Raw genomic sequence first — 24129 nt, 5'->3', positions numbered from 1 at the left:
GACAAGCACAGATTTCATAAGTTTTGGAAAACAATGAGAAAACATCACGAAACCCACAAAAGAATAAACATGACAGCCTAATCATGGGCAATCAAGGGTCGAACACTTGTTCAGCTCATGAAGCCAACCACCACAAAAGAGACACTCTCCTCCAAGAGATGCACTCTCTTCTGTAGAGGTACCCAGTGGGCAGTCCAATTCTGTCTCAGGGGAAGTATCAAAGATGCTAACATTTTGTATGTCTACATACAGACCGTCATTAGTATAATGACGGAGGAATAAATAGTCCTCATCATCCTCATAATGAACAACATTTTAAAGCCCCCATACAGCATCCAATTTCAGATTCAAAGCCTCCAGTCTTCAGTAATGCAAGTGTTAAGGTAGTGCGACTGTCTGACCAAAGGCCACACTTTTGTAATATCAGAACAAATCCTGGGCTGGGATCTGGCTGAAGAATGTGGAAGATCTCAAACTGGCATTGGGCTGAGATCTGGAATCAATTAGTTTTGCCCTTGAAGCAGGTGTTGAGATATTGACCCATGGTGGCTGGACAGGGACTTAATAACGGAGTCAGCTGGTGCAGGGGAAGGGCCCACAATAGAAGCCTGACTGGGGTCCTGGCAGATCCAAGGGGTCTGAAGGCACTCCATATGAACCTTTAATCATCTGAAACAGCTGGAGCACAGACGTTTGGAAGGTCTCTGCTTTCTGTCAAGTTAATGATGGTCCTGGCAACTCAAGGCATGTTGGGACCAGATTAAAAATGGGCTCTAATATGGATAACTGAGGTGGAGTCAGGTCCATCACTTGACAACTACATGACTACTCACTGGAATAGGAGTGATGAAAAGGAGACAAATTCCATTTGGACTGGTTAAGTGTAGAACATGACTTGCGTTTTGACTTTATCTTTGATTTACCAGAGGATGGTGACTGAGAAGGACAGAGGCTGGGAACAGATGAGATTTGGAGCAGTATCAGGCCGAAGACATGGAGCACAACCTGCGTTGTTGCTTGGTGATGTATTGTGTCACATACGTCACAGGACTCTGAGTCATGCCAGAACACTAGACACAATATGCAGATGTTGTGTGGTCTGTGATTGACATCTGTTTCCTGCCGTTGCAGAATGGTTATAAGCCTGTAGTGTGTGTGTGGAGGGTGGTAAGGAAGGTATTTTTCAGGGGGGTGGGAGGGGAGGGGTGGTTTCAAAGAGGTGTTGATTGTTCAAGGTTGAGTGAAGGACTCGGCCCAGCTTATGCAACAGGGGATCCTCTGAAAGTGAGAGCCTAATTGGAGCACAGGTGCTCATAGTCAGAAATTCTGAGTACCACAATCCCCTGGGCACAATCAGGAGTCACCAGAATGCCATCACCCTGGTCATGCCTAATCGTTTTCAGAATTCAGGATAGGAGAGGCAGAGGCGACAAGGTGTACAGGAGTCACATGATCCATTTCAGCTTGATTGCACCTCAAAACGAGTGTCTTGGTGGAAACCACAGCTTGAAAAACATTGACACTGCACCTTCTCTGTAGTGGCGAGAAGATCCAGCAGGGCTCTCTCAACTGGAAGATATCCTGCAACATCTCAGGACGTAGACTGGCAGCTGAACTTGTCGGTCTTGGCATTCTAAAGGACTTTTAAACTTTGAGAGTTGGGGGTGAGGTGCAGTGTTGGGGAGTGTGGGAGACCCGCCTTCCAGGTTAAAAAAAAAAAGGGGCTCACAGCTAATTAGTTTAAGGGGTGATTTAGCCCCTATACAGGGGTCTTTCCCCCAAATACTGGAGGTTCGCCTCTATACAGTATTTCCCTGCTGGCCTAGTGTAGGATTTCTGTTTGGAAATCACAGCCGAGCTGCGACTCCCAAGCAGGAATCGTTTGGAAAGTGACACCACTGGAAAGGGAAGACCATCCCCTTTGCAGTGGTGCCTCTGGTGCTTGATATTTTGTCTGGATAGGAGCAGTGTTAGGCCCAAGGCTGCAATAAAAATAAAAATGTTGGACACTATTTTCCATGGGGAAGGATTCGGGAAGCTAGGGCCTTTGCGCACTCTCCTATGAGGGGTGGTACCTTTGGAAATAGAGACTCTCCCCTTTCCAATGGTGCCGCTCCCGTTTTTATTTTCTATTGCCCTGGGAAAGTGAGAGGACCCCAGGTGAAAGCCACAAATGGAAGAAAATGGTGTCTACCATTCCCTCGGGTCAATTTTGGGGGCCAGGACCTGTTCAGCCCACAGATAGTCGGTAAACAGTTTCAATTTATATACCTAATGGGGGGTAGTTTCCATGCAGGGGGAGAGGAGGCAATCCTCCCAAAAAAATCCCTGTGGCCTAGTGAGAGGATTCTCGCTCTTGGATCGTGGCCTGACCACAATCTCCACGCAGGCATTCTTCTGGGAGGGACAATGTTAAAAGAGAAGATTAATCCCATTCCAGTTGCACCTCTTGTTTGCCTGAAGGATATGTTATGCACTCAGGTGCGGACTGCAATAAGAAAAAATGCTTTTCACCATTTTCCCTGATGTCTTATCCATTCCTCTGGGTGTGGATCATGGGTTTATTTGGACCTGCTTGCCCCTCCCCCAGGGAAGGGAAATTGTTAATAATTCATGTGGCACCCTGGGGGGGGGGTCCAGCCTCTATATGGCACCCTGGGGAGGCATCCCCTCCCTACCCATATCTCTAAGAAATCCATTCTATGGTGTCCAATGAAGGATTCCTGCTCAGGGGTCATGGCCTGGCTGTGATCCCCGAGCAGGAACAGCCCCCAACCCCCCCAGACCCCCACTCCTGACGAGGACCATGAGGCTTGCCTGTCTTCAGCACCACGTCTTTCTCCCAGATGATATCAAAGTGTACCCAGTGCTCTGATATAATCAACCTATAGCTCGAGAGGCTAGTGGCTAACACAGAAGCGCTCCACATCATTCGTCACTGGGAGTTACTGCACACACAGATGGTGGGCAGAATGTGACATTAATTCTCTGTATTAAATGGGTTAAAGTATGGCTTTATTTTGGATTTATCAAAGGTGAGAAACAATAGTTCGACTAAACTCATAGATTTAGCTCAGCAGATGCAAGAAAACGTACTCTCTTTTGCATATGTCTTAACGCTGCTCTATTCCCTGTTATCTTATGAAATTAGAGGAAACTCTTCCATTCTCATTTAGTGTCTAGTTTTGCATCATAGACAGTATTCACCTTAAGGAAGCAATGGTTGAACTACAGATACTCACTACTGTCAGCAAGCTCCGATGTCAAGGGAATGTCACCTGCAGTGTCCAGAAGTTCAACCAACCTTTATATTTGTTCAGTTCTTGGTCTCGTTTTAGAGTGACTGGGTACAATAACACGTTTCCATGACACTTTCTATATGAATGTTCAACCTTAACCTCACTCCTAAGCAATGTAGGCACTTATACTAGTATGATGGTGGCCATCTCATATCCCTAAAGTCACTGACCTCACTCTGAACTATACGGGTCACCACTAGAATTGAGAAACTAGGCCATTTCATACCTTCTATATCCTTGATCCTATTGTGAAGTGGGCTACTTCTAACTGGAATGGTGACTCCTCCTGTTGAACACTGTGGAGCAGACCCCGCTCTGGAGTGAGGACCCTCCAAGAGAGGTGGGATGATAGATCTTCATGCCCACCAGGACTTTTTTTTTAATCTCCTTTCAATTTGCACAAAAGATCATCCAACTATTAGCCATTTGCTGTGTATTAAGAAAGCTCCTCTATTTCATGCCACTGGCACTTTGTTCATGCCGAAGTTCCAATTGTTTCAAAAGAAATCTGAGGTCTTACAGACAGGCTCTCTTCTGATTAAATAGGATATCCAGGCTTTCTAAAAGGGTGCAAGCATAGATGGCAGTAATCCACGCTCAGTGCCCTTCCTCCCAAGCCCTGCTCAACAACACTGTAGAACTGTAGTACGCTTGTATTTTATCAGCATTTTGCCTTGCTTTGCTCCTTGCCATGTAGAACCTCAGCAGTAGACGCATCTCGTTTTGGTGAACAAATCTTATTACGTGTATTAATGCAGCCCCAATAAGACTACAGCAGAACAAGGTGAAGTATCTAGTTCACAACCTTAGCCACGGACAAGTGAACAAGGTGAAGTGGCTAGTTCATAGCCATGGTATTTAACGGGTCAGTCATGCAGTAATGTCATAAGAAAGGGTAATTTAAAGCAAGGGACTTTATCTGAATGTAGTATAGAGAACCTCAACCAGATTTACAGGATTTACCCGTATAAGCAGATATGTAAATATTTTTTGGGATGGATACTGCTAACTGTAAATTCCTTAGAATATTTACCAGGCACCAGATTGGATCCAGAAACTTACTTAGCGATGCTTGTGCAGGCCTCTGTGTGGTGCCATGCAGCTCCACACTGGCTCCGTACCACCCCGGAAGTGATGAGTGGAGCAGCACACAAGCACTACCCCACTCTCTAACATTAGTTCCTTTCTTTCCATGCCTTCCGACACAGATCCAGTGCTCTGCTCCCCCATTTGTATGCCTTACAGTAGTTTCTAAAACATTTAAAAAACCATGTGCTCTGGATCCACTTCCTCTTCTATAAAGACAGCCTTCAAGCCATGACATGACATGACTGTAGAAAACAGATGTTGGTTACAGACCAGGACGAGGTGTGCATCAGGTGTTGGGGCTCGGGCACGACTCAAAGTCAAGCCAAGTTCTATAAGTAACTCCTGCTCCAGGTCGAGGGCACGGTCTCGGTCTCGCACCCTGGACAGTTCTTGTGAGAGGTCTACCTTGTGGTTAATATTCTCCAATAAGTTCTAATCAAGTCTTAACTTTAACAAACAAAAGTGAAGTAGCAGTCAACTCCCCCATCCCACCATTCCATGTCCAAGAAAAAGGTGCAAGGGCATCACTATGTTAGTTGGTCTCCTCTGGGGTCCCTGAGCACTGCACCACTTGTAGAGCAGGTCCTGTTGCTTCCAGTGTTTCCTGGGCCATAAGCAATGATGCAACCAATCAAGGACTTCAAAGAAGCTGTGCTGTTGATCTTTGATGCTTTTCTGGTTCCCCCTGGAATGTCTTTAGGCCCCAAGGATCTGCAGGGCCCACCAGTTGTGTTACTCCTAGTGAGCTCTTCCTCAGAGCCAAATCCCCCACTTAGGACCTAGTTCCCTTTGGCCTCATCAGTGCCCCTCAAGTGTTCACAAAAGTTATGGCAGTGGCTGAATCACACCTTTGGAGGTTGGCAATACCAGTTTTGCCCTACCTCGATGACTGGCTGTTGACTGTGTCGACCGAGATGACTCACCATCCATTTCACCATGTCTTTTTTTCCCATGCTGCACAGCAGCAGGTTCTAGCTTATATGTCATGGAGGATGTTGCAAGGCTGAACCAATGATCACGTTCCAGTAACAGAGAAGAGTCCTTCATATTGAAAATGCAGAATTTGTAATATTGGCAAACGATGCAGGAGACTCAACAGTACATGTCCCTAGAGCTCATCTAAACCAGGCCTGTTGATACAGACTTATCTTATTTCATACCACACAAAGTTAGAGTTCTGGGAACAGCACTGAAGTGGAACAGTCAATAAGAGAGTTAGCATTCATCTTTAAATGTATGTCAATGGAAACTTATCTTCAACAGCTCATTTTTGACTCGCCTATGCTACTTTTGAAACTGCTCGATATGTACTAGAAACTACAGAAAAAGTTTAGACCCAAATAATTACCAAAATGCAAATGCTTTTATTTCATAATTAATTTCGATCCAACGTGTTTGTATTGATTCAAGTCAATACAGTAATATTGTTGCCTTCTTGCTAGCATAGTGTTTCACTTAGCTAAGTCTTTCTGGAAATGCTTTTTAGGTAATTGAGGACAAGTCTGCGTCCGTTTACCCATCACAATGTTCAAATGTAAATATGCTTGCAGTTTCTGAGAACTGAGTTCCAGAGAAAAGTCCAAGGGCAACCCTCGACTTTCTACCACACAGTGGAAGGAATTGGATTTTGACAAATGTCGACAGGACTTTTGGGAGTCACAATGCCGGGCTGGAGCCTAATTCCAAACATGGGGAGGGGGTCCTACCAAGTGCAGAGAACACACTAGAGGAGCAAGAAAGACAAGACCTCCTGAGGCACCAGGCTGCAGTTAGCAGGCTTTAGTAATGGATTGCCTGCACACATACACATTAGTCAGTTCTCAGGAAGAGACAAAGGCATGAAGAAAAGTCAGACTAAGCCTAGATTTGTTTCCAGGTGGATCTCATGTATAGTTAGGAGGCACAAGGTGAGGTAGGAAATCTACACAGATCACTACACGTAACTCTATTCACAAAGGTCTTACTACAAACCTTTACAACCACACATATATGTCCGCATGTACTCACTCCATTCTAGTGGCATTTGTGCACTATAAAAATAACTGACAACACAACAGAATGAATTTTCCCAGTCCTAGGATGAATGATGACGCATAAAAACTAGGAGGCAGAAGGTCTACCTTCCTATATAATTTCTATCTACTCACTCGATAAAAGTGGCAGTGGTGTGCTACACAAATGCTAGACAACACAGCAAAAGAATATTCTCCAGTTCTAGATGCAACATGTCATACTATGCGTGTGAGGGCTGCCTTCTATGACATATTCAAGAAAAGAAGGAAGGGAAATTTGATGTGCACAGCCCTGGTGAAATATCTGCATTTTTGTTCTGAGCCTCACATTAGCTTCTAATGAATAATGTTCAACTATTCAGCCTTCCCGCAATTCTCTTGACTACATTTTTTGTTGACATGTATGGGTCTGCTTTTTGTACATGTGAGGTAATGCCTGAAACTGCACCAATGTGCAGTCAAAGTTGCTTTTAAGCAGGGTGTGGCTATAATACTTTGGTGCACCTACAGAAACTGCTAACCCCAAACACTCTAAAACGTAGACAGCAGAGGAGTCCATGGTGGCGTGGCTTGCATGGATTCAACTACACCTTCTTACCAAGAATGAGCTGCTAAATTTCCAGCTATGCCTGATAAACCCAATTCCCATCCATTTCCTTGGTGGACGGCTGCAGTATTTGGGACCTGGGTCAACCACTCACAGGCAGTTCTGAAAGCTAGACATCTGGGGCGTCCATTGTGGTATGGCTTGTGTGGATCCCACTACATTTCCACAAACAGGATGCAATAATAACATGAAAACAATGTCTAAAAAAACTCCCTCCATTTCTACCATGAATGGCTACAGTATGTGGGCCTGGGTCTGCCAGCCTCTAGGGGAAAACCAATCACCCCAAATATTTCTGAAAACTAGACTTCTGGGAGAGTGAGGGTGGTGTGGCTTGTGTGTGTCCTACACCTTCCACTCCCACCCCTCCCCCCAACAATATGCTTTCTTACCCACAATGCCCTCCCAACTCCAAAACCATATCTTAAAAAAAACAATTGCCTCTCTATGTCCATGGAGGCAAGCTGCAGTATTTCGGTCAGGGTTGGGCTGGACAAAACTAAGGCCTTTCCGAAACCCACAGACTCAGAGGAATCCAGAGTGGTATGGCTGGCATGGATCACTGCATATTTTCTTATATATAATGCCCTGCAAATGTCATAATATGGGTGAAAAGATTCAATTTCCGACCATTTAGGTGACAGAAAAACTTGGGAACATAATGTCAATAGCAAACGTTATACCATTTAGAACTACTACCAATGAAAATTTTCCTTATGGTGTATGGATAGCCACAGCATACATTAACATTTATAATATAGAAAACAATGTCTGTTATCATTACACCCATTATTGTTCTTGTATACTTGATATAGCATATTGTAGGAGCAAACTCCAAAATTAATAAAATGGTGGGACAGGTCTATTGCCTGTGTCAGGAATGGATCGAAAATGTGACTATGGGAAGAGTACTTTGGAACTATGTTAACTTTATGCGATCACAGTTTTCATCTGTTCCTGTTTGGTATGCTACACTCACTCACAAACGGACGGCACATTTTTTAGCAGGACAAGTGTGGGAATGAAGGCTGAACGATTTGGAGTTTTTGATCATATAAATGTAGGAAAATTGCAGATTTCAGAATACTTCCTATCCGAAACGTGAGAAAAAAAACTGTGATTGTAGTCATAGTTTGACATTTACAGGACATGCTGATTAAGAAAAGATACTGGATTCCAAACGACACCACCCTTGATGACTCATCTAGGTGTCTAGTTTTCAAATGTGTCTGGAGTTGTACGCTTCCCTGGGTCCAGCTGACTCGAGCTCCAAATACTGCAGCCACTGACGTGATTATAATGATTAAATTCCACGGTAAATGTTACACATGTGGGTTCCATGTTGCACTTTTGGGGACTATCCTGTGCTGGGCAATTTGCCCACTTATATACGTGAGGTACACTTTTTATCAGGAGCGGTGTCTAAACTCTGGGTCTTAAGACTTTTGTTGATTTCTGCTAATTCAAGAACATTAAATCACAGATGTGTGAGCTAAGTATGTGTTTTAGTGTGCCTCATCCAAGCCACACTACCCAGGACTTCAATGGTGTCTTATTAAAAAAAAAATGTTTGGGGTTGGTTGAATGTTTTAGGTGCCAGCAAAACAAAAGTCTAAACACAGTACCTACCCCATCCTAAGAACCAATGTAATTTCAATAAAAAAGCATGAGGTTTTCATGTTGTGTTTTTTTCTCTGCCAAGTGATATGTCTAACCAAACAAGTGGAGTACTATTTTCATCCCAATAAGAGTGGGGGTGGACAATAATTGGTCATTTTTTAATTATATTTTCAATTTTCCTACTTTGTTGGCTTGAACATGTGCCATTGTGCGCAAAAGAAAACATTTTGTAAAACATTTTCAAGATCACCTGATATGAGTAATCCCAAATTGCGACGATACGAATAGTCCCAGTTCCTACACTTAGATCTGTGGGCACATTTACAAAATGCACAGCTTTTCACCGTATCTATGTTTTATTCAATAAATGTTAGCTTCTGAATTGATACAAGTCCAAAACACAATAAAAATCATTTGAAACCGCAGTACGATTAAAAATTCAGGGCATCGCATGTTGTTGAATAACCAACAAACACTACATCTCTGTGACTTGAAGAGTCTGATGGAAAAGTTGTCGCATTTCTTTTGTAGACCAGCCTTTAGTGCAAAAGTTTACACATGAGAACTTGTCACCGATTTCTATTTACTTACTTTAACTATTTTTAATTTCAATGGCTAGTTTCTTTTGGGAAACTCTGAGAAATGACAGATTGCTGTATTCAGAATTGTGTATACGTTTCAGAAATTTGTAGCCTTCAGAAATCTACTGTGGGTTTTACACCTCCTTATACCACAAGCCACAAGAAGAAAAACATAAAAATAGGTACACTGACTATTACTTTCAAAACTGCAGAAACTGTGGTGATTTTTTTTACAACTCTTTTCTGAAAGCTGGGTAGAGCACATTCATAGCACAGCAAACCTTTTCTTGAATCCACTGTCCGAAAAGAAAACACACTTGATAGTACCTCTTTCCCCATTTTTAGGGAAAAACCTAATTTCGGTAATTTTCTTGGTTCGTTCAGATGGGAACCACAAACCATGTTAAACTGTAGAATCCCCACAATGTAGAAAAAATACCAAATAATAGGCCTGCATATCTTTGGTGGTAAAAAGGTTATTAAGACTTAAGCGCAAACACGTCCAAATATCAAAAAAGAGGCCTCAGCAATGGGCAAAAACATGCAGCACTTAAGGGGTTGGGGGAAAAAAGCTATATAATGGTGATAGTAGAAGGAGGGGTTGATATCTCAATGCTTGAGGAAATGCTTCCGAGACTTCAACATGACTAGCATATGCTGCAGCTCTTCATTTCCACTCTTATCATCTCGCTCAAACACAAACGCACACACACACAGAGATCGGCCCCACTTGTTGCAGCAAACGGTCTCTCGCTGAGCACCAGACCTGGAAAGCATACGCACCAGAAGGGGACCAGGAGCCCTTCAGACCATCTCTTCTCCAGCTGCTAATTAGAAGGCTCTCACACATGGCAGCGACTATGGTCTGGAAAGGCGGGAGTAAGGGCAGGTGGTAACTCTCTGCCCCCCTCCTTACACATACAGACAATACCTGGGGCTGTGGATGGAAGAGGAAACAGTGATGAGAACCCTTAATGACTGAAAATTGACTTGCTCATCAGCCAGCTGATCACTTCGTTCTGTGGGCACTGCAGACTGTGAGGAACTTAAACTGAGTTCGAAAATAAGCAGAATAGATGGGTTTGTTTATTTTCTTAAATTGTGAGAGGCAATTGAATACAAGTGTGCAACATATTGTCTCAGTCTGAAATAGGGCTGTGGTTTAAAGGAAACAATCTTTCAATTGTGGATCAATTGGAAACACATTTGTTTTCCGGGTTGGAATCGGTAGCTGGCCTCAAAAGTGGTCCAAAAACAGTTTTCTTCTAACTGAAAGAGAAGTATGTCATGACCTAAATTACAACTGTGTAGGGTACACGTGCAATGAAAATTAATTCTGATTGTAAATACATTATGATCCATTCAGAGCGAGGCACAAGACAGAGTACTGAGAGTCAATTCCCATACAACCTTTACAGGTGAAGTATAGTCTCAAGAAACGGTGACAGGTGAGCTAGCACTGATGCACCACCTCTTACGGGTGAAAGAGGCATGTGCTCATGTTTTAGATCTGTACAGGCAAAGCTACCCATCTTTGGACAGGTAAATAACTTGGAAATTCTGCTCCACTTATGGCTACATGCATATAGCACACGACTACTGATTACAATATGCAGGTTTACCTATTGAGCTACAATTGTTGCACAACTAGAATATATCTGTGCAAGGGACTGAAAAATGCTTCAGTGGTTAAACCCCATTTTGATTATGGCATTAGAACATAATGTTTGAACGCCAACATAATTTACTACTTCGCAATATTGGAAATAAAAAATAAATATTGCCCCAGGGACTCTATGGTGTCTAAACTTGATCATTAGAGAAGGTGAAGTGGTACCCTGAAGCAAAATGACAATTTGGGGCTAATTTATATTCTGGCGGACGGAGTAATTATCATCATCATGGCAGAGTACTTTACTCTCGTCAATGCAAGTATACTGTGCCTGCCATATTTAGAGATGTTTGTTGCTCCTCCAGACACCTTTTGCATTTCCAGGAACAGCCGTCAAGGCGTTCGCAGAAAATGCATTGCAAGTTTGACAGTGGAGCGGGATTTTCTTTTTGCAAATAAAAAAAAGAACAATGATCCCCATGCCATGGGAACATTCTCCATTGAATGTGGATCATTTACAAGTTTTCACTCCCCCTTACTGCTACGTTTTCCCACGGCGGTGATGGGCAAGGAAAACTGGCCATGTGTCCGCCTACTCACTATAGTACAGGCAGACACATGGCCAAGTCAAATTTCTGATGACCTTTACTCCATTAGGCCGTTCAAAGTGTGCATAGGTAGTGAAGGTAGAGAGCAGCCTCTACTGTCTACTCACTGAAGGTCAAATGAGACAAGCGGACCTTCAGGTTGGTGGAAAGGGTAAGCCGTCACGACAGAGCACCCTTTCAGTCAACATATAAAATCAAGCCCTTAGTTTGCTTGGAAAGCGTGAGGTTGGAGAGAAGAGAGAAAAACGATGTCAGCATTCCATAAAGAGATAACATTGCACACCATGGATATGTTCAGAACTTTCAGTGACACTAACATCTGCTTAGGTTTGAAAGCTGGAGTTTGTTATTGGAGGAATGACAAGATCCTTTACTATATCATGAATTTACACCAGCTTTGCTACCCAGCTGTTCTGCCCAGGGACTGCTCTCTCCTTACCTTTGCATCCTGCTTGGTGATAAAGTCCACAAATCCAAAGCCGCGGTGCGGTCCAGTGCCACTCACTTTCTTAGGTAATCTTACGGTTTTCAACTCTCCAAAAGTACTGTCCAGTGGAGTGGGGAGAGAAGATGGTGAAAAGTACATGATTATAAGGAGATTTAATTAATGCATTTTTTTACTTACCTGTGGATTTTATATTTCTGCACATTTCATGCAAGGTGCATCACACCCTCTGGTTCTTCCTATTTTTGCATAACACTCAAGAACTTTAAACAAACCCCGAAGGAAACTGTGCATTTTTATCAAAGTATTTAACATTTCTATTTTCCAAATAGAAATCAACAATCTGATATTATTTCAGGAGAACATTTTCAAGAAATCTGATCTATCTCGGTAAACATTTAATGACTGTGAGAATTAGCTGCATTTAAAGTAAAAATAAATTAAGGATGCAGTACACTTCCAAGAATAAAGGCAGAAATAATACATTTTATTGGAAAATGAAACTATTCAGCACATTTTCTTTAAAAGCTTTAGGATTCTGCATGAATTGGGAAAACATATTTGAAAGATAAACACAACATTCCTTTCTTAGATTAAGACAGTTGTAAGCAGAATGAAAAACATTTTTTTGTAATATTAACCTCTAATAATAGGTTTATGTAAGAAATGTTAGTCAAATTGTAGATTTCCAGGTAAAGGCCGAACATACGGTCAAATGTTTTTCTTTTTCAAATGTGCAAAGGAAGGTTTTATTTCCCAAAAGGGCAAGTAATGATATGTTGGTCAATTAACACGTTAGATGAAGACTTTCATTATCAAAGTAGAAGGCACCTGGTCACCATGAAAGCTTTATAATAAACCATATTTAACTAAGTCAGTATATAAAATGAGGAAACAATGTCGAAAACAATCATTGGTGGAGTAAAATCTGATCTCCCTACTCATGACGTGTTCCATGATATTCGTCCAAACTGAATCTGCAAACCGACATCCAACAATAATGTGGGAATGATTAGCGAGGGAGGCCTTGCACCTCCAACTAGCCTGTCAAATTAAATTTCTCTATCTTTAGAGAGGTGCAAGAAGATCTCAGGACAATCCTTTGTTGAGTAAAAATTGCCCCACTATTCAGACTAAAAGACCACTTTAGAATCCAGTGCTTAATACATCTGATGTGGCAGTGCATGCATTTATTTCCCTGTTCATCAGAGAAAAGCAAAAACAAAAAAGTGATAGAGGAAAGGCATGAATTAATTGCAGTCTCTGATAACTACTCTGAGCTGCATTCTAGTCGACTGTTGTTTTCCCTAGTGTTTCAGTCCAGATGAGGAGCAACCATAAGCAAATCATTCTAGGTCCTCCTCCAAAGGGAAAAGGCAAGTGTAAATTGTCAGGAAATTCCACCTCCGAACAGAAAACAAGCAACCTCAGACCTTGATTTGCATTTCTATGCCTTAGTAGTAAGGTGCAGCTTGAGTCATGTGGTATAGTGGGCTTTGAAACCCAAGTCTGGGCATAACTGTTGCTTGGAAGACACACATTGAAAGACAAAAATGTGACAGGAGGAATACTTTAAATTATCCCAGCCAAAGAGTTGCTTTTTCCCCCACTGTACCACTGCAGACAAGAACCAGCTATATGCAAATGTGGCAGGCACAGCACTCAAAGACTAACCTTTGAACAGAGAAAATTATTTAAATAGTTCAAAGTAATACTTAACATGCAGTTATAAACCTGTTAACGATCCCGCTCTTCAACAGAAATGTAATGCCACTTGGCAACTACAACTCAGAAGAGTCAACAGAGATCTAATTCAAGCACAACACTAGGGTGTTATTATTTGTCTTTGATACTTATATAGTGAAGCCTAACCCGCTTGGGCAAAGAGCCATGTTATGTTTGACCGCACAATGACATATCATAATACATTAGAAAATATATATATACAAGGGTAAAACGAGAAGGAAGTACACAATAGTGTAAAACAAGATAAAAGTGAAGAATTAATTTAGAGCAGCAGATGTAACCTTCAGAGATCAAGGCGTTGACAATAATGCAGGATGCTGCGTTATGTGTGCAACTAGTGCCATTATCTGTACCTAATAAATACATTTACAAGGTGGTGCAAATCTACTAGCGGGACCCATTGTAAACCACTCCAGTTCACTCCAGCATGGTGCTAAACAGGAAGGCCTACTTTCCCTAGAAGGTGACCAGCAGGGCCTGGACAAAGGACCTGATGTACCATGCGCTTTTGGAATCACAAACCCTTTAATTTGAAAAATCACAAAACTGGCACGTTCAAAAGGGCTTTGTAGTAAGTACTCCGTCCTTTTGAATAGTTAGAATTACCTTTTTGACTCACTAAACAGTTTTGGCAACTCATTCCGGTTTGCAGTTAGGAGAAGAAATGAAAGGGGAAACATCTTGTAAAAGTGATTCACAAAGGAGTGTATCAATGTTCTACGACTGTAATTGTCGTTGTAAATCATTGATAAGATATTGACATTAGAGACGGGGTGGTATGTGATTTACAAAGGAAAGGTGTCAATGTCTCTCAACTTACCGTTTAGGAATCATCTGATTTCCTATGCCCCCTTGCTCCCCAAATATCTTGTAAAACAGGAAAATAATTTTAACTGAACTTGTCCCTTTAAGGGCCACAAGCTGATTTAAAAATGTTCTTGTTCAGGGATGCAAACACATGTATAGAAGTCTGCTGTTTCATGCGGGGCACCATCCATGTGTTTGCAACCAAAAGCAGGAGGTTACAAATAGCAATCTGCCTAATTAATATTAATGAGTTAGGTTGTTTTAGGAGACTCTCCAAATGGCCATTTAGCAATGTGACCTTTAATTCATTGGTCGCAACACAAAATGACATGAAGGTTTCAACAAGTCAGAGATTTGTTTGCACCCATGGTTTGTGATCTATGGTTACATTAAGTTGGATAACTTAGGTACATTTGAAGAAACTGAGAGTGCAGACTCATGCAGTGGGTGGCACATGACGCCACGTCCTTTCAGACACTGTGTCCAGTTCTGGGCTGTCATGTGATAACCCAATGAATGCTAGGCATTGTAGTCTTAATTTGATTCCATTGACTAAACAAGGCTAACACACCTGATAGCAATAATATGGACTGGAAACAATGCATGTGTTGACAAAGTAAATTGGCCACTCTCAGGGTCATATTGGAAAGGCGGGCAGTCGAGCTTTCAGCAAAGGCTTACAGCAGCGCAAGGCCAGTTTCGTTCTGGCCCTGGCAGACTTCAGCTTGACCTCCAAGGGGACAGCACAGACCCCTAGAAGCAGTGTCCCACTCCCCTGCCATACTATCAATCTGATGTGGGGGACAAGGAGAGTACAGCAGTCTCGGTGGTGAAGGGTTTGGTAGAGAGTGTGGGGCAGGTGATGTGACCGTTGGGTCATCTTCACCCAAGCCATAACCTCCCTTCACCTGAGCCAGGCTGGGCACCAGGTATTGCTCTGGCCCTGAGGCCATTCTAACCGCAGGTACCCTCATGTGCCCGACCAGGCCTAGCAGCAGTGTTTCTCCCCTGAAGCCTCTGCGCTAGGCTAACATATTTAGCCCAGGGTGGGCGGGGGAGGAGAGAATATGTTGGGGCTTCGCTGGGGGCCAGGTGTTGTCATCTTGGCCCCAGTGTCTTTTAGGCCTTGGTGGCAGGAGGAGTGCCTTTGCGTAGGCCTCTCTGTGAGGCCAACTGTCACAGAGAGAAAAATAGAGAGGATCTAAACTATGTGTGAGTCCCAGTATCTGTTTAGCATCCTGTGATCCTGGTAAAATCACTTAATTTCCCAAAGCCTAAAATAAAAACTCATTTGATGTTGTGTAATGTAACTGGTGCACATGTAAATTGCTACAATGGCTTTGGGCCAAGTTCACACTATATAAAACTACACAAACACAAAATATTCGGTCAGATTCTGCAAAGGCTAGAGCATGATAACTAAGGCAGATTCTTTATATAAAAACATCCGTATTCATTTTTTACATGGCTGTTCTAACTTTGCATGTTTAACTACCAGTTGCAGATCATTGTGGCAGCTTTAGAACATATTCTCAATGGAGCTAGGACATTAATACCGGTCACGCTTGTAAACAAAACTGACCAGGTGGCAACCTTAGCTGGTCAGGAGTTGTGACCCTTGGGCCATTTTATTACACCTTATCAGCAGTGAGTAAGCAGCAGTGCTTCCAGTTTTTCCTAATGTTACAAGCTTTAAAATGCTTAATGCAACACAAATTTCTCTAAAAATGGCTCCAATGAGACTAACCAAATGGGGATCCATGAACGGGATGATCCGGGAATGTGGGCCACTTTTTAGGTCGAGCCTAGACATCCCTCGCCCTTTCACTTAGCGATCTGTTGTATATACAATGTGAGGTTCAACTCTGCCCAGTGATTTTAATTTGTCTAAGTCAGTGTCCTTTAAAAATCCTTGCTTGCTATTATGCAATCCTTCCTATTTGTCTCTCCTTTTTCTTTTTTATGTCCTACCATGGAAATTTGAATAAGTACTATATAGACACACTTCTCACCATTTTAAGATCTGTTCAGGGACTATTTTTATCTTTCATCTGGAGCACTGGAGAGGACTGCTTGCAGTTTATGAGCTCTGCTGTAAACAGGGATGTAAATCTTATTTGGTCAAAGGATGTGCATTCAAAGAGTGAGGTTGAATGTTACAGGATGTTTTCTGAGGGTGCCTGCCTCCCACCCCACTGCACAAAGAGAATTGTAACCACAACCATTTACATTGATTTCCAGTTACGCACTACTGATGCGCCGAGAAAATTGCTACTGTTGCGATTTTTAATGAATATCGCCCCAATTTCAGATGGTGGATTCATGCCATGCACGATGACATCATTAACATCATGCAGCTTCTAAGAAGCTCTGAGTTGAGATCAAAAAGAAACTGAAGGCACTGCAGTGGGTGTCACACGGGGCAAGGGCATATGACTGCTTGTTGCTGTTGAACCAAGCGCTCTTGTTCCAAACTCTGATGGCCCTACCAAATCACACTGCATCAAGTGTCACACGGGGCAATGGACATATAACTGCTGCTTGTTTTTGTAGTAAGTGCTCCGGTTCCGAACTCCAATGGCTCTATCCAAGCGCGCTGCATCAGGTGTCACATGGGGCAAGGGTCATATGACTACTGCTTGTTTTTGTAGTAAGTGCTCCTGTTCTTAGCTCCGATGGCCCTACCGAAGTGCGTTGCATTGGATGTCACACGTGGGCCAGGGGCATATAACTGCTGCTTTTTTTTGTAGTAAGCACTCCTGTTTCTGAGCTCCGATGGCCCTGTAAATTCCTTTGCTGGAACTGGCCTTTTCATTTTGTCATTTACCATTAAGCACAGAAATTTTGGGACGCTGACTGCCTTGCACAGATTTGAGTAACCACTTTGCTCTGCCCAGGGCCAAGTCAAAATTAGAATGTGTTTACAGAGGGCATAACTTGACTCTACACAGAGGAGTGTAAATCCCAACTGTACAGCTCCCCTCGACGTAATAAAATGTGAGATGAGGGTGCTAGACCAGCAGGATAGTGCCATTTGGTTCCCTTCCCACGGTATATACAAGAGTGTACTAGTCGTCGCCGGTTGTAATTTGGGCTCTATGACTTGTTTTGATTCTTCAAGTAAAGGGCCTACAAGTCCCAGCATGCTTAGATTTGTAACAAACAAAGAACAGCTGGCGGGGGTACCGTGACAACTGAGCTGTGGCTTCAACTGACTTGAACTGGGCCTCACATTGTTGTTCAAAAATGTCACTCACTCTTGGCCGTTCAAATTAAACTGTTGATTTTAATGGAGGCTCACACCTTGGGAACACTTACTCGTTGGGTGTTGGTATGGATCATGTATTGTTAAGTGTGCAAGGGGGACCTGGAAAGGTCGAAGTCAGTCCTCCTAGCGCCCAGAATACTCTGTATTATCAGTCACCAATGACATCTGCAGCCTACGAAATCGAATCCTGACACAGCAGGTCGTCCCTCAGTCCTTCCTGGTCGATGAACTGAAGGCCATTCAATTAGGTGAGAGATACACCTGTTAGTGTTCGGCGCCTTGTAATGGCAAACATGTGGTAAGTAGCACTTCATAAAATATAAGTTATTGTTTTTAGTGAGAAGGAAATGTGGTCAACTGGCTAAAACAAGCTTTTTTGCTGAAATTGTCAACATTTGTGCATTCGTCACTTGAACAAAGAGCATGATGTTGGTAAGAAATTGGCAGTGCATTCAAGCAGAATTGCTTGTTGCTGAAATGTGCTGTGATCTAAGCTTTGTAGCTTTCCCAGGTCAGCAATCTTGTGCCATACACTGGGTAATAGCTACACCCGTTTAGAGCTTAGAAAAGGCAGATGTGAAGTATGAGACTAGATAGAAAAAGAAAGTTATTTCTGTACCTAGGTCTCTTAACTGGCATAAATCTCGACTTCCCTATGTGGGTTAATGGTGTGATCTTGGGCAAATCACATGCTGCCTTATTGTCACAGTCTCTTTTTCTAAAAAATGAGAGATCTTAGACACAGCACAAACAACACTTTTAACTGTTACATAAAAATGTTGATGGCAGCCCACTCTTAAGAATGCCATGTAAGCTATAAACTGGTTTAGGGAACACAAGGCATTATATGGTCCCCTGCGCCTTATTTGTGTCTTCCCTTGCTACTTACATGGATGTGCAACCCTACTAACACCACTCATCCATAGTTCGTGTCTCATGTTTCGTTGTGTTTACCAGTGTCCAGCACGGTGTAGGTGTTTTCTACATCAATATATATTTTTTGCAAAATCTGCAGTTTCAGTGGCAGTGTGACTTATAAGTTGGCCATTCAATGCCTAATGCAAGAAATGCCGCTAACACGCCTTTAAAAAATAGCTACTGTGTTCTGGATAATATGCTGCAAGTCTAAACACTAATAAGGGCCTAAAGGTGAGACCTGTTGGCTATGCCAATGCTTGTTTTTTAAGTGCCCCGGCCTAGCTGTGATCCCAATCTATCCGGCCTTGGCCATCCTCTGTCAGGGTTGGCAATACGGGGCCGGGTGCCTCTGTCTCTGGTGATGGAGCGCGCTACTTTATTTTTCTGCACCTACAGGAAGCGGATCATTCCTGGTACCTCGCCCAGCAGTCGGACTGATTCCTGCGGCCTACTTTAGAGAGAGACCAGCTACACAACAACGTGCAGGATGTCTATGTTTAATGAGAAGCGGAGCACATGAAACCACTTACCGCTTCATTGGCACATCTGTACACAAACAGGGGGCGTTCACAAAGCGCGGGGCTAGGGATAAACATGCTAAAGGCCGCAAATGCTTTCGTGAGATGATATAAACTAAATCCAGAGAGTTAACCCGGCGCACTGCCAGCATGCCCAAGCATTCATCTTGCCAATTTCCTCTGGGCGACATGGCGCGTACAGCGAGGGTTATGAATGTGGAAAATGAAACGGCACGTCTGGCCTGCGGGGCTCTGGCCCTCCCCGGCTCCCGCTGCCTCCTGCCGCCCCTGCCTTCCCCTAGAGCTGAGGTACGTACGGTGGATGGGAGGTGGGTGAGCGGATGAGAGGGAAGAAGATGGTCGCCGGGGGCACTGGCGCTAAACAGAGGCGAGGCGTCTGCACAGGGGCAGAACTGACTTTCAAAGGCACCAGGTTGACAGAAGTGGGCCGCGGGAGACGGGGTGCAGAGCAGGAGATAAGAAGTCACTCGAGCACACCTTCTCCTGTTTTTTCACGAGGCCAAACCTCGGGCAGAACAAACGGAAGGAGACCGGCGTGATGGGAAGGTGACAAGCAAAAACCTAAAAAGGTAGTATATGTGTATATCAAAGAAAATAAATCACAGCGGGTAGAAAAACGGGGGGGGGGGAGGGGAACATTTTGTGCAGCGAGGAAACAAGCAGAATGGAAGCTAGACAGAAAACCAGGAGATGAGAATAAAGAAGTAGAAGAGGAGTTATGCAGAAAGGAGAAAGGGAGAGTGAAAGGGGAATAATGAACAGAAAAAAAGGGCGGGAATAAAAGAACAAGGAGGAGGATCACAAAGGAAAACGGGAAAGAGATTAAACAGAGGTAAGTAGAGGAATAGGGACAATAGCAATAGAAGGATAGAGGAAGAGGGTGATTATGTAAGGAGCTGGGCTACGAGAATAGAGGAAGGGAGGGGCGCCAGAGGATACACTAGAAACGGGAGAAGTAGGTGAAAAAAGAATATCACCACAAGAGATTAATTTTAGGCGGGTCATTAAACAAATCGTGCTAATGTTGTTTGGCGCTTACACAGTGCACAACAGGCTATTAGGGACTACAGACTGACAATCCGAGGTATTGCATTGTATTGCCATTTATAAAGTGCGTTCCTGTCTGTCACAAGGCACAAAGATTTTGCTAGGCATGACAATCACAACGGGGGTAGAGGTGTGTTCAAAAGGGACCTCATCCTGCCATGTGAGGACTGCATTTGTGAAGGTGAGACCTCATTCAATTTGTGACATAATGTTGCTACTGGACAGAATTCCCCCTCCAGAATGGTGGGTACCTCAGAAGCCTCAACCACACAAAAGTGATGGGGAATGCTTGCAGATAGTCTAGACACTGGTACTGATTCAGGGTAGCATTCCAATAGGTGTTTTTTTTGCCAACTACGACCCCTCAGATTAGGCCCATGTCAGACTTTTCATCCTTGGCGGGGTCTCCCTAAACTTTTTGCCTCTGTTCCCCAGGTTGTTGATGTGTGCTGGACTCTGATTTTACTGTTTTTGTTACTCTGGGCACTTTACCACTGCAAACCAGTGCTAAAGTGCAAGTGCTTCTTTACAAAATGTGTATGTAATGGCTTGTCCATGATTGGCATATCTGATTTACTAGTAAGTCCCTAGTAAAGTGCACTAGAGGTGCCAGGGCCTGTAAATTCAATGGTACTAGTGGGCCTGCAGCACTGATTGTGCCACCCACATAATAAGTAGCTCTGCAATCATGTCTCAGACCTGCCACTGCAGTGTCTGTGTGTGCAGTTTTAACTGTAAATTAGACTTGGCAAGTGTACCGACTTGCCAGGCCTAAACCTTCCCTTTTCTTACATGTCAGACACCACTAAGGTAGGCCCTAGGTAGCCCCAAGGGCAGGGTGCAGTGTATTGTTAAGGTGTGACATATAGTAATGTGTTTTATATGTCCTGACAGTGAAATATTGCTAAATTCGTTTTTCACTGTTGCAAGGCCTGTCCCTCTCATAAGTTAACATGGGGGCTACCTTTAAATCTGATTAAAGTGTAGATTCCCTTTGGGAGCGGATGGACATGTGGAGTTTGGGGTCTGTGAGCTCCCAATTTGAAAATACATCTTTTAGTAAAGTTGATTGTAAAATTGTGTGTTTGAAAATACCAATTTTAGAAAGTAAGCATTTTCTTACTTACACCATTTCTGTGACTCTGCCTGTTTGTGCATTCCCTGTCTGGGTCAGTTTGACAGTTGGGCTGGTTGCACCTCACACTAGACAGTGACACAAAGGGAGCTGGGGTGTAGGCCTGCATTTCCTGATGAGCCATCTGTGCTAGGAGGGAGGGGAGGAATGGTCACTCACACCTCAAAGGGCTGTGCCTGCCCTCACACAATGCAGTCTCCAACCCCCTGGTGAGTGTCTGGGGCCTGGCCTGGGCAAGGCAGGATTTCACATTCAAGAGAGACTTTGCTTTGAAGTAGGCCTACTTCAAAGGAGAAATTGGGTATAAGAAGGGCACCCAAAATCACAGACTTTAGAACACTTCTGGAAACCAAGAGGAACCTCTGCCTGGAGAAGAGCTGAAGAGCTGAGGAAGAAGAGCTGCCCTGCCCGTGACTGTGCTTTGTGGAGCTATCCTGCAGTTGCTGCTTCTGCCAGAGTAAGAGGGTAAAGACTAGACTTTGTGTGCCTTCCATCTTGAGAAGAAATCTCCAAGGGCTTGATTTAGAGCTTGCCTCCTGTTGCTTGAAGTCTCAGGGACAGCAAAGACTTCTCTCAGCCAGCACCTGGAGTCTCTGGAGAGACTCCTACTCTGCCCTGTGGTGCCCATCCGGTTCCTGGGACCCTGGAAGGAGAAGCTGGCAGCCTAAGATGAGGAAATCCACGCACAGAGCGCTGTGCGGGGAAAAGATCGACGTGACTCCGATCTGCGTCTTAAGAAACGATGCACAGCTGGCTCCGCGGCTGAAAATAGACGCTCACAGGAAACACGACCGAAGAATCGACGCATGGAGCTGGACAAACGACGCGCAACATCGCTGACGGAAGCTGGGAGATCGCAACCTGTGCTGCGTGATTTTCAGATCATCATGCGGCTGGATTTTCTATGCAAACACAGCTGGGCGTGTAAAAACAATGCAAGGCCTGCCCAGACCCGAGAGTGCTGACCGGATCGGCGCATCGCTCTCCTGCGGAGAGAAGAAACGATGCACCCCGACCAGACGCAAGGAGAATCAACGCAAGGTCTCGCTCGTGAGTGAAATCGACGCATTGGAAGCCCTTTTCGACGCACACTCACCCGTGCAGGGTTATTTTTGACGCACCCAAGGTACATTTTCACGCTAACAGTGTTAGTGTTTGTTTTAAACAACATAAGGACTCTTTTTGCTTTTTAATTGATAACTTGAATTGTGTATTGTGTTTTTTTTGTCGTTTTGGTCTTGTTTTGTTTAGATAAATATTCTCTATTATTCTAAAAGTGTTTTGTGTCATTTTGTAGTGATTTCATTAAGTTACTGTGTGTGTTGATACAAATACTTTACACCTAGCACTTTGAAGTGAAGCCTACTGCTCGTACCAAGCTACAAAGGGAGTAAGCAGGGGTTTGCTGAGGATGTTTGTCATTTACTCTGACTAGAGTGAGGGTCCTTGCTTGAACAGGGGGTAGCCTGACTGTCAACCAAAGACCCCATTACTAACATTGGTGATCAGCGGCTGGGATTTGGACTTGTATTTGTACTTGACATACAGTAATTAAGTGCACACTACTGTGTTGAGTGCAGACCACTACGTGACCACATACTACATTTTTGGTGATCTTTTGATTTTTCTCCTTTGCTTGGATTTTTTCCTACATCCATTTTTTTGTGGTAATCTTTGATTGAATTCTGAACTTAATTTGGGATCTTTTCTGCTTTTTGGAACTTTGCACTTCTGTTGACTTTTCATCATGTCCCAATCTGGAGATGCATTAGTTAGAGCTGCTTTTGACCATGGGAAATTGGATAGTTATACCAAGGCTCAGCTAAAGCAGTTCTGTAAAAGTTTTGACTGTCCCATTAAGAGCTCATCCAAGAAGGGGGAGCTGCAAAAGGCGCCGAGGGCCTGGGTGATAGCCAAGAGCACTGAAGGGCACACAGAGGATGAGGGAGATGAGGAGGAGGGGGAAGAGTGTTCCATACACAATGGTATTGTGGGTGGGCCTGTTATGTCCAGGGAGAGGGTCTCCAGGGCAGGTAACAGTGTCTCATCTAAGGGTCTGACCCATGAAGAATTGCAGGACAGACAGGCACAGAGGGAGCACCAGAGGGAGTTGGAGAAAATGAGGATGGCCCTAGAAGAGAAAAAGATTTTGGTGGCTCATGAGCGTAGCTTGAGAGAGCTGGATCAAGGAGCCAGTCTAGTAGGGATGGTGGCAGCCACATCACAGTGCAGCCTGAAAGGAGGGTGCACATTCCTAAAGATCTTGTGAAGGATTACAAGAGGGACGATGACATATACTTGTGGTTCAAGGGGTATGAGTCTGCTCTCCACATGAATCTGGTCCCTGAAGCTCTTTGGGGAGGGGGTCTGTGGAAGCACTTTGAGGTAGAGGGGAGAGATACACTGACAGCCTTAGGGGATGCTTAGAATCTCACCTACTCTAGCATGAAGGATGCCTTGCATACAAGGTATGGTCTTACCCCTGACCAGTACAAGGATAAGTTTAGGTCCTACAAGAAGAAGGATTCCCAAACATGGTTGAAATGTGTTGATTCTTATTGCAGGACACTGGATGGCTGGGTGAAGGGCAGTAAGGTAACTACGTATGAGGGGCTTTACAATCTGATTGCTTGGGAGCACTTGTACAGTTTATGTTTTCCAGAGCTGCGCCAGCACCTAATTGACAGCAAGCTGACTGACCCCAGGAAGCGGCCCGCTGGGAGAGCACCAGGGTCCAAAAGAGGTATGGGGAGACCACACCAAGGGTGGGCAGGGTCCCTCTCAGAAGAAAGGGGG

General features: G+C 43.8%; 1 protein-coding gene and 1 long non-coding RNA gene across 2 annotated transcripts in view; one reads left to right on the top strand and one right to left on the bottom strand.

Moving 5' to 3' along the window:
* RBM19 (RNA binding motif protein 19) overlaps positions 1-24129 on the bottom strand; it is a 478795-nt gene that overhangs the window by 157473 nt on the left and 297193 nt on the right. Inside the window, exon 22 of the mRNA XM_069214526.1 lies at positions 11868-11973. Coding sequence (XP_069070627.1) covers positions 11868-11973 — 106 coding nt within the window. The remainder of the gene's footprint in view (positions 1-11867; positions 11974-24129) is intronic.
* LOC138266124 (uncharacterized) overlaps positions 19583-24129 on the top strand; it is a 132713-nt gene continuing 128166 nt past the window's right edge. Inside the window, exon 1 of the long non-coding RNA XR_011199468.1 lies at positions 19583-19720. This is a non-coding gene — a long non-coding RNA (uncharacterized lncRNA). The remainder of the gene's footprint in view (positions 19721-24129) is intronic.

This window comes from Pleurodeles waltl, chromosome 11 (genome assembly GCF_031143425.1).
Source record: "Pleurodeles waltl isolate 20211129_DDA chromosome 11, aPleWal1.hap1.20221129, whole genome shotgun sequence".
NCBI lineage: Eukaryota > Metazoa > Chordata > Amphibia > Caudata > Salamandridae > Pleurodeles > Pleurodeles waltl.
This window is presented reverse-complemented; position numbering and strand designations above follow the sequence as displayed.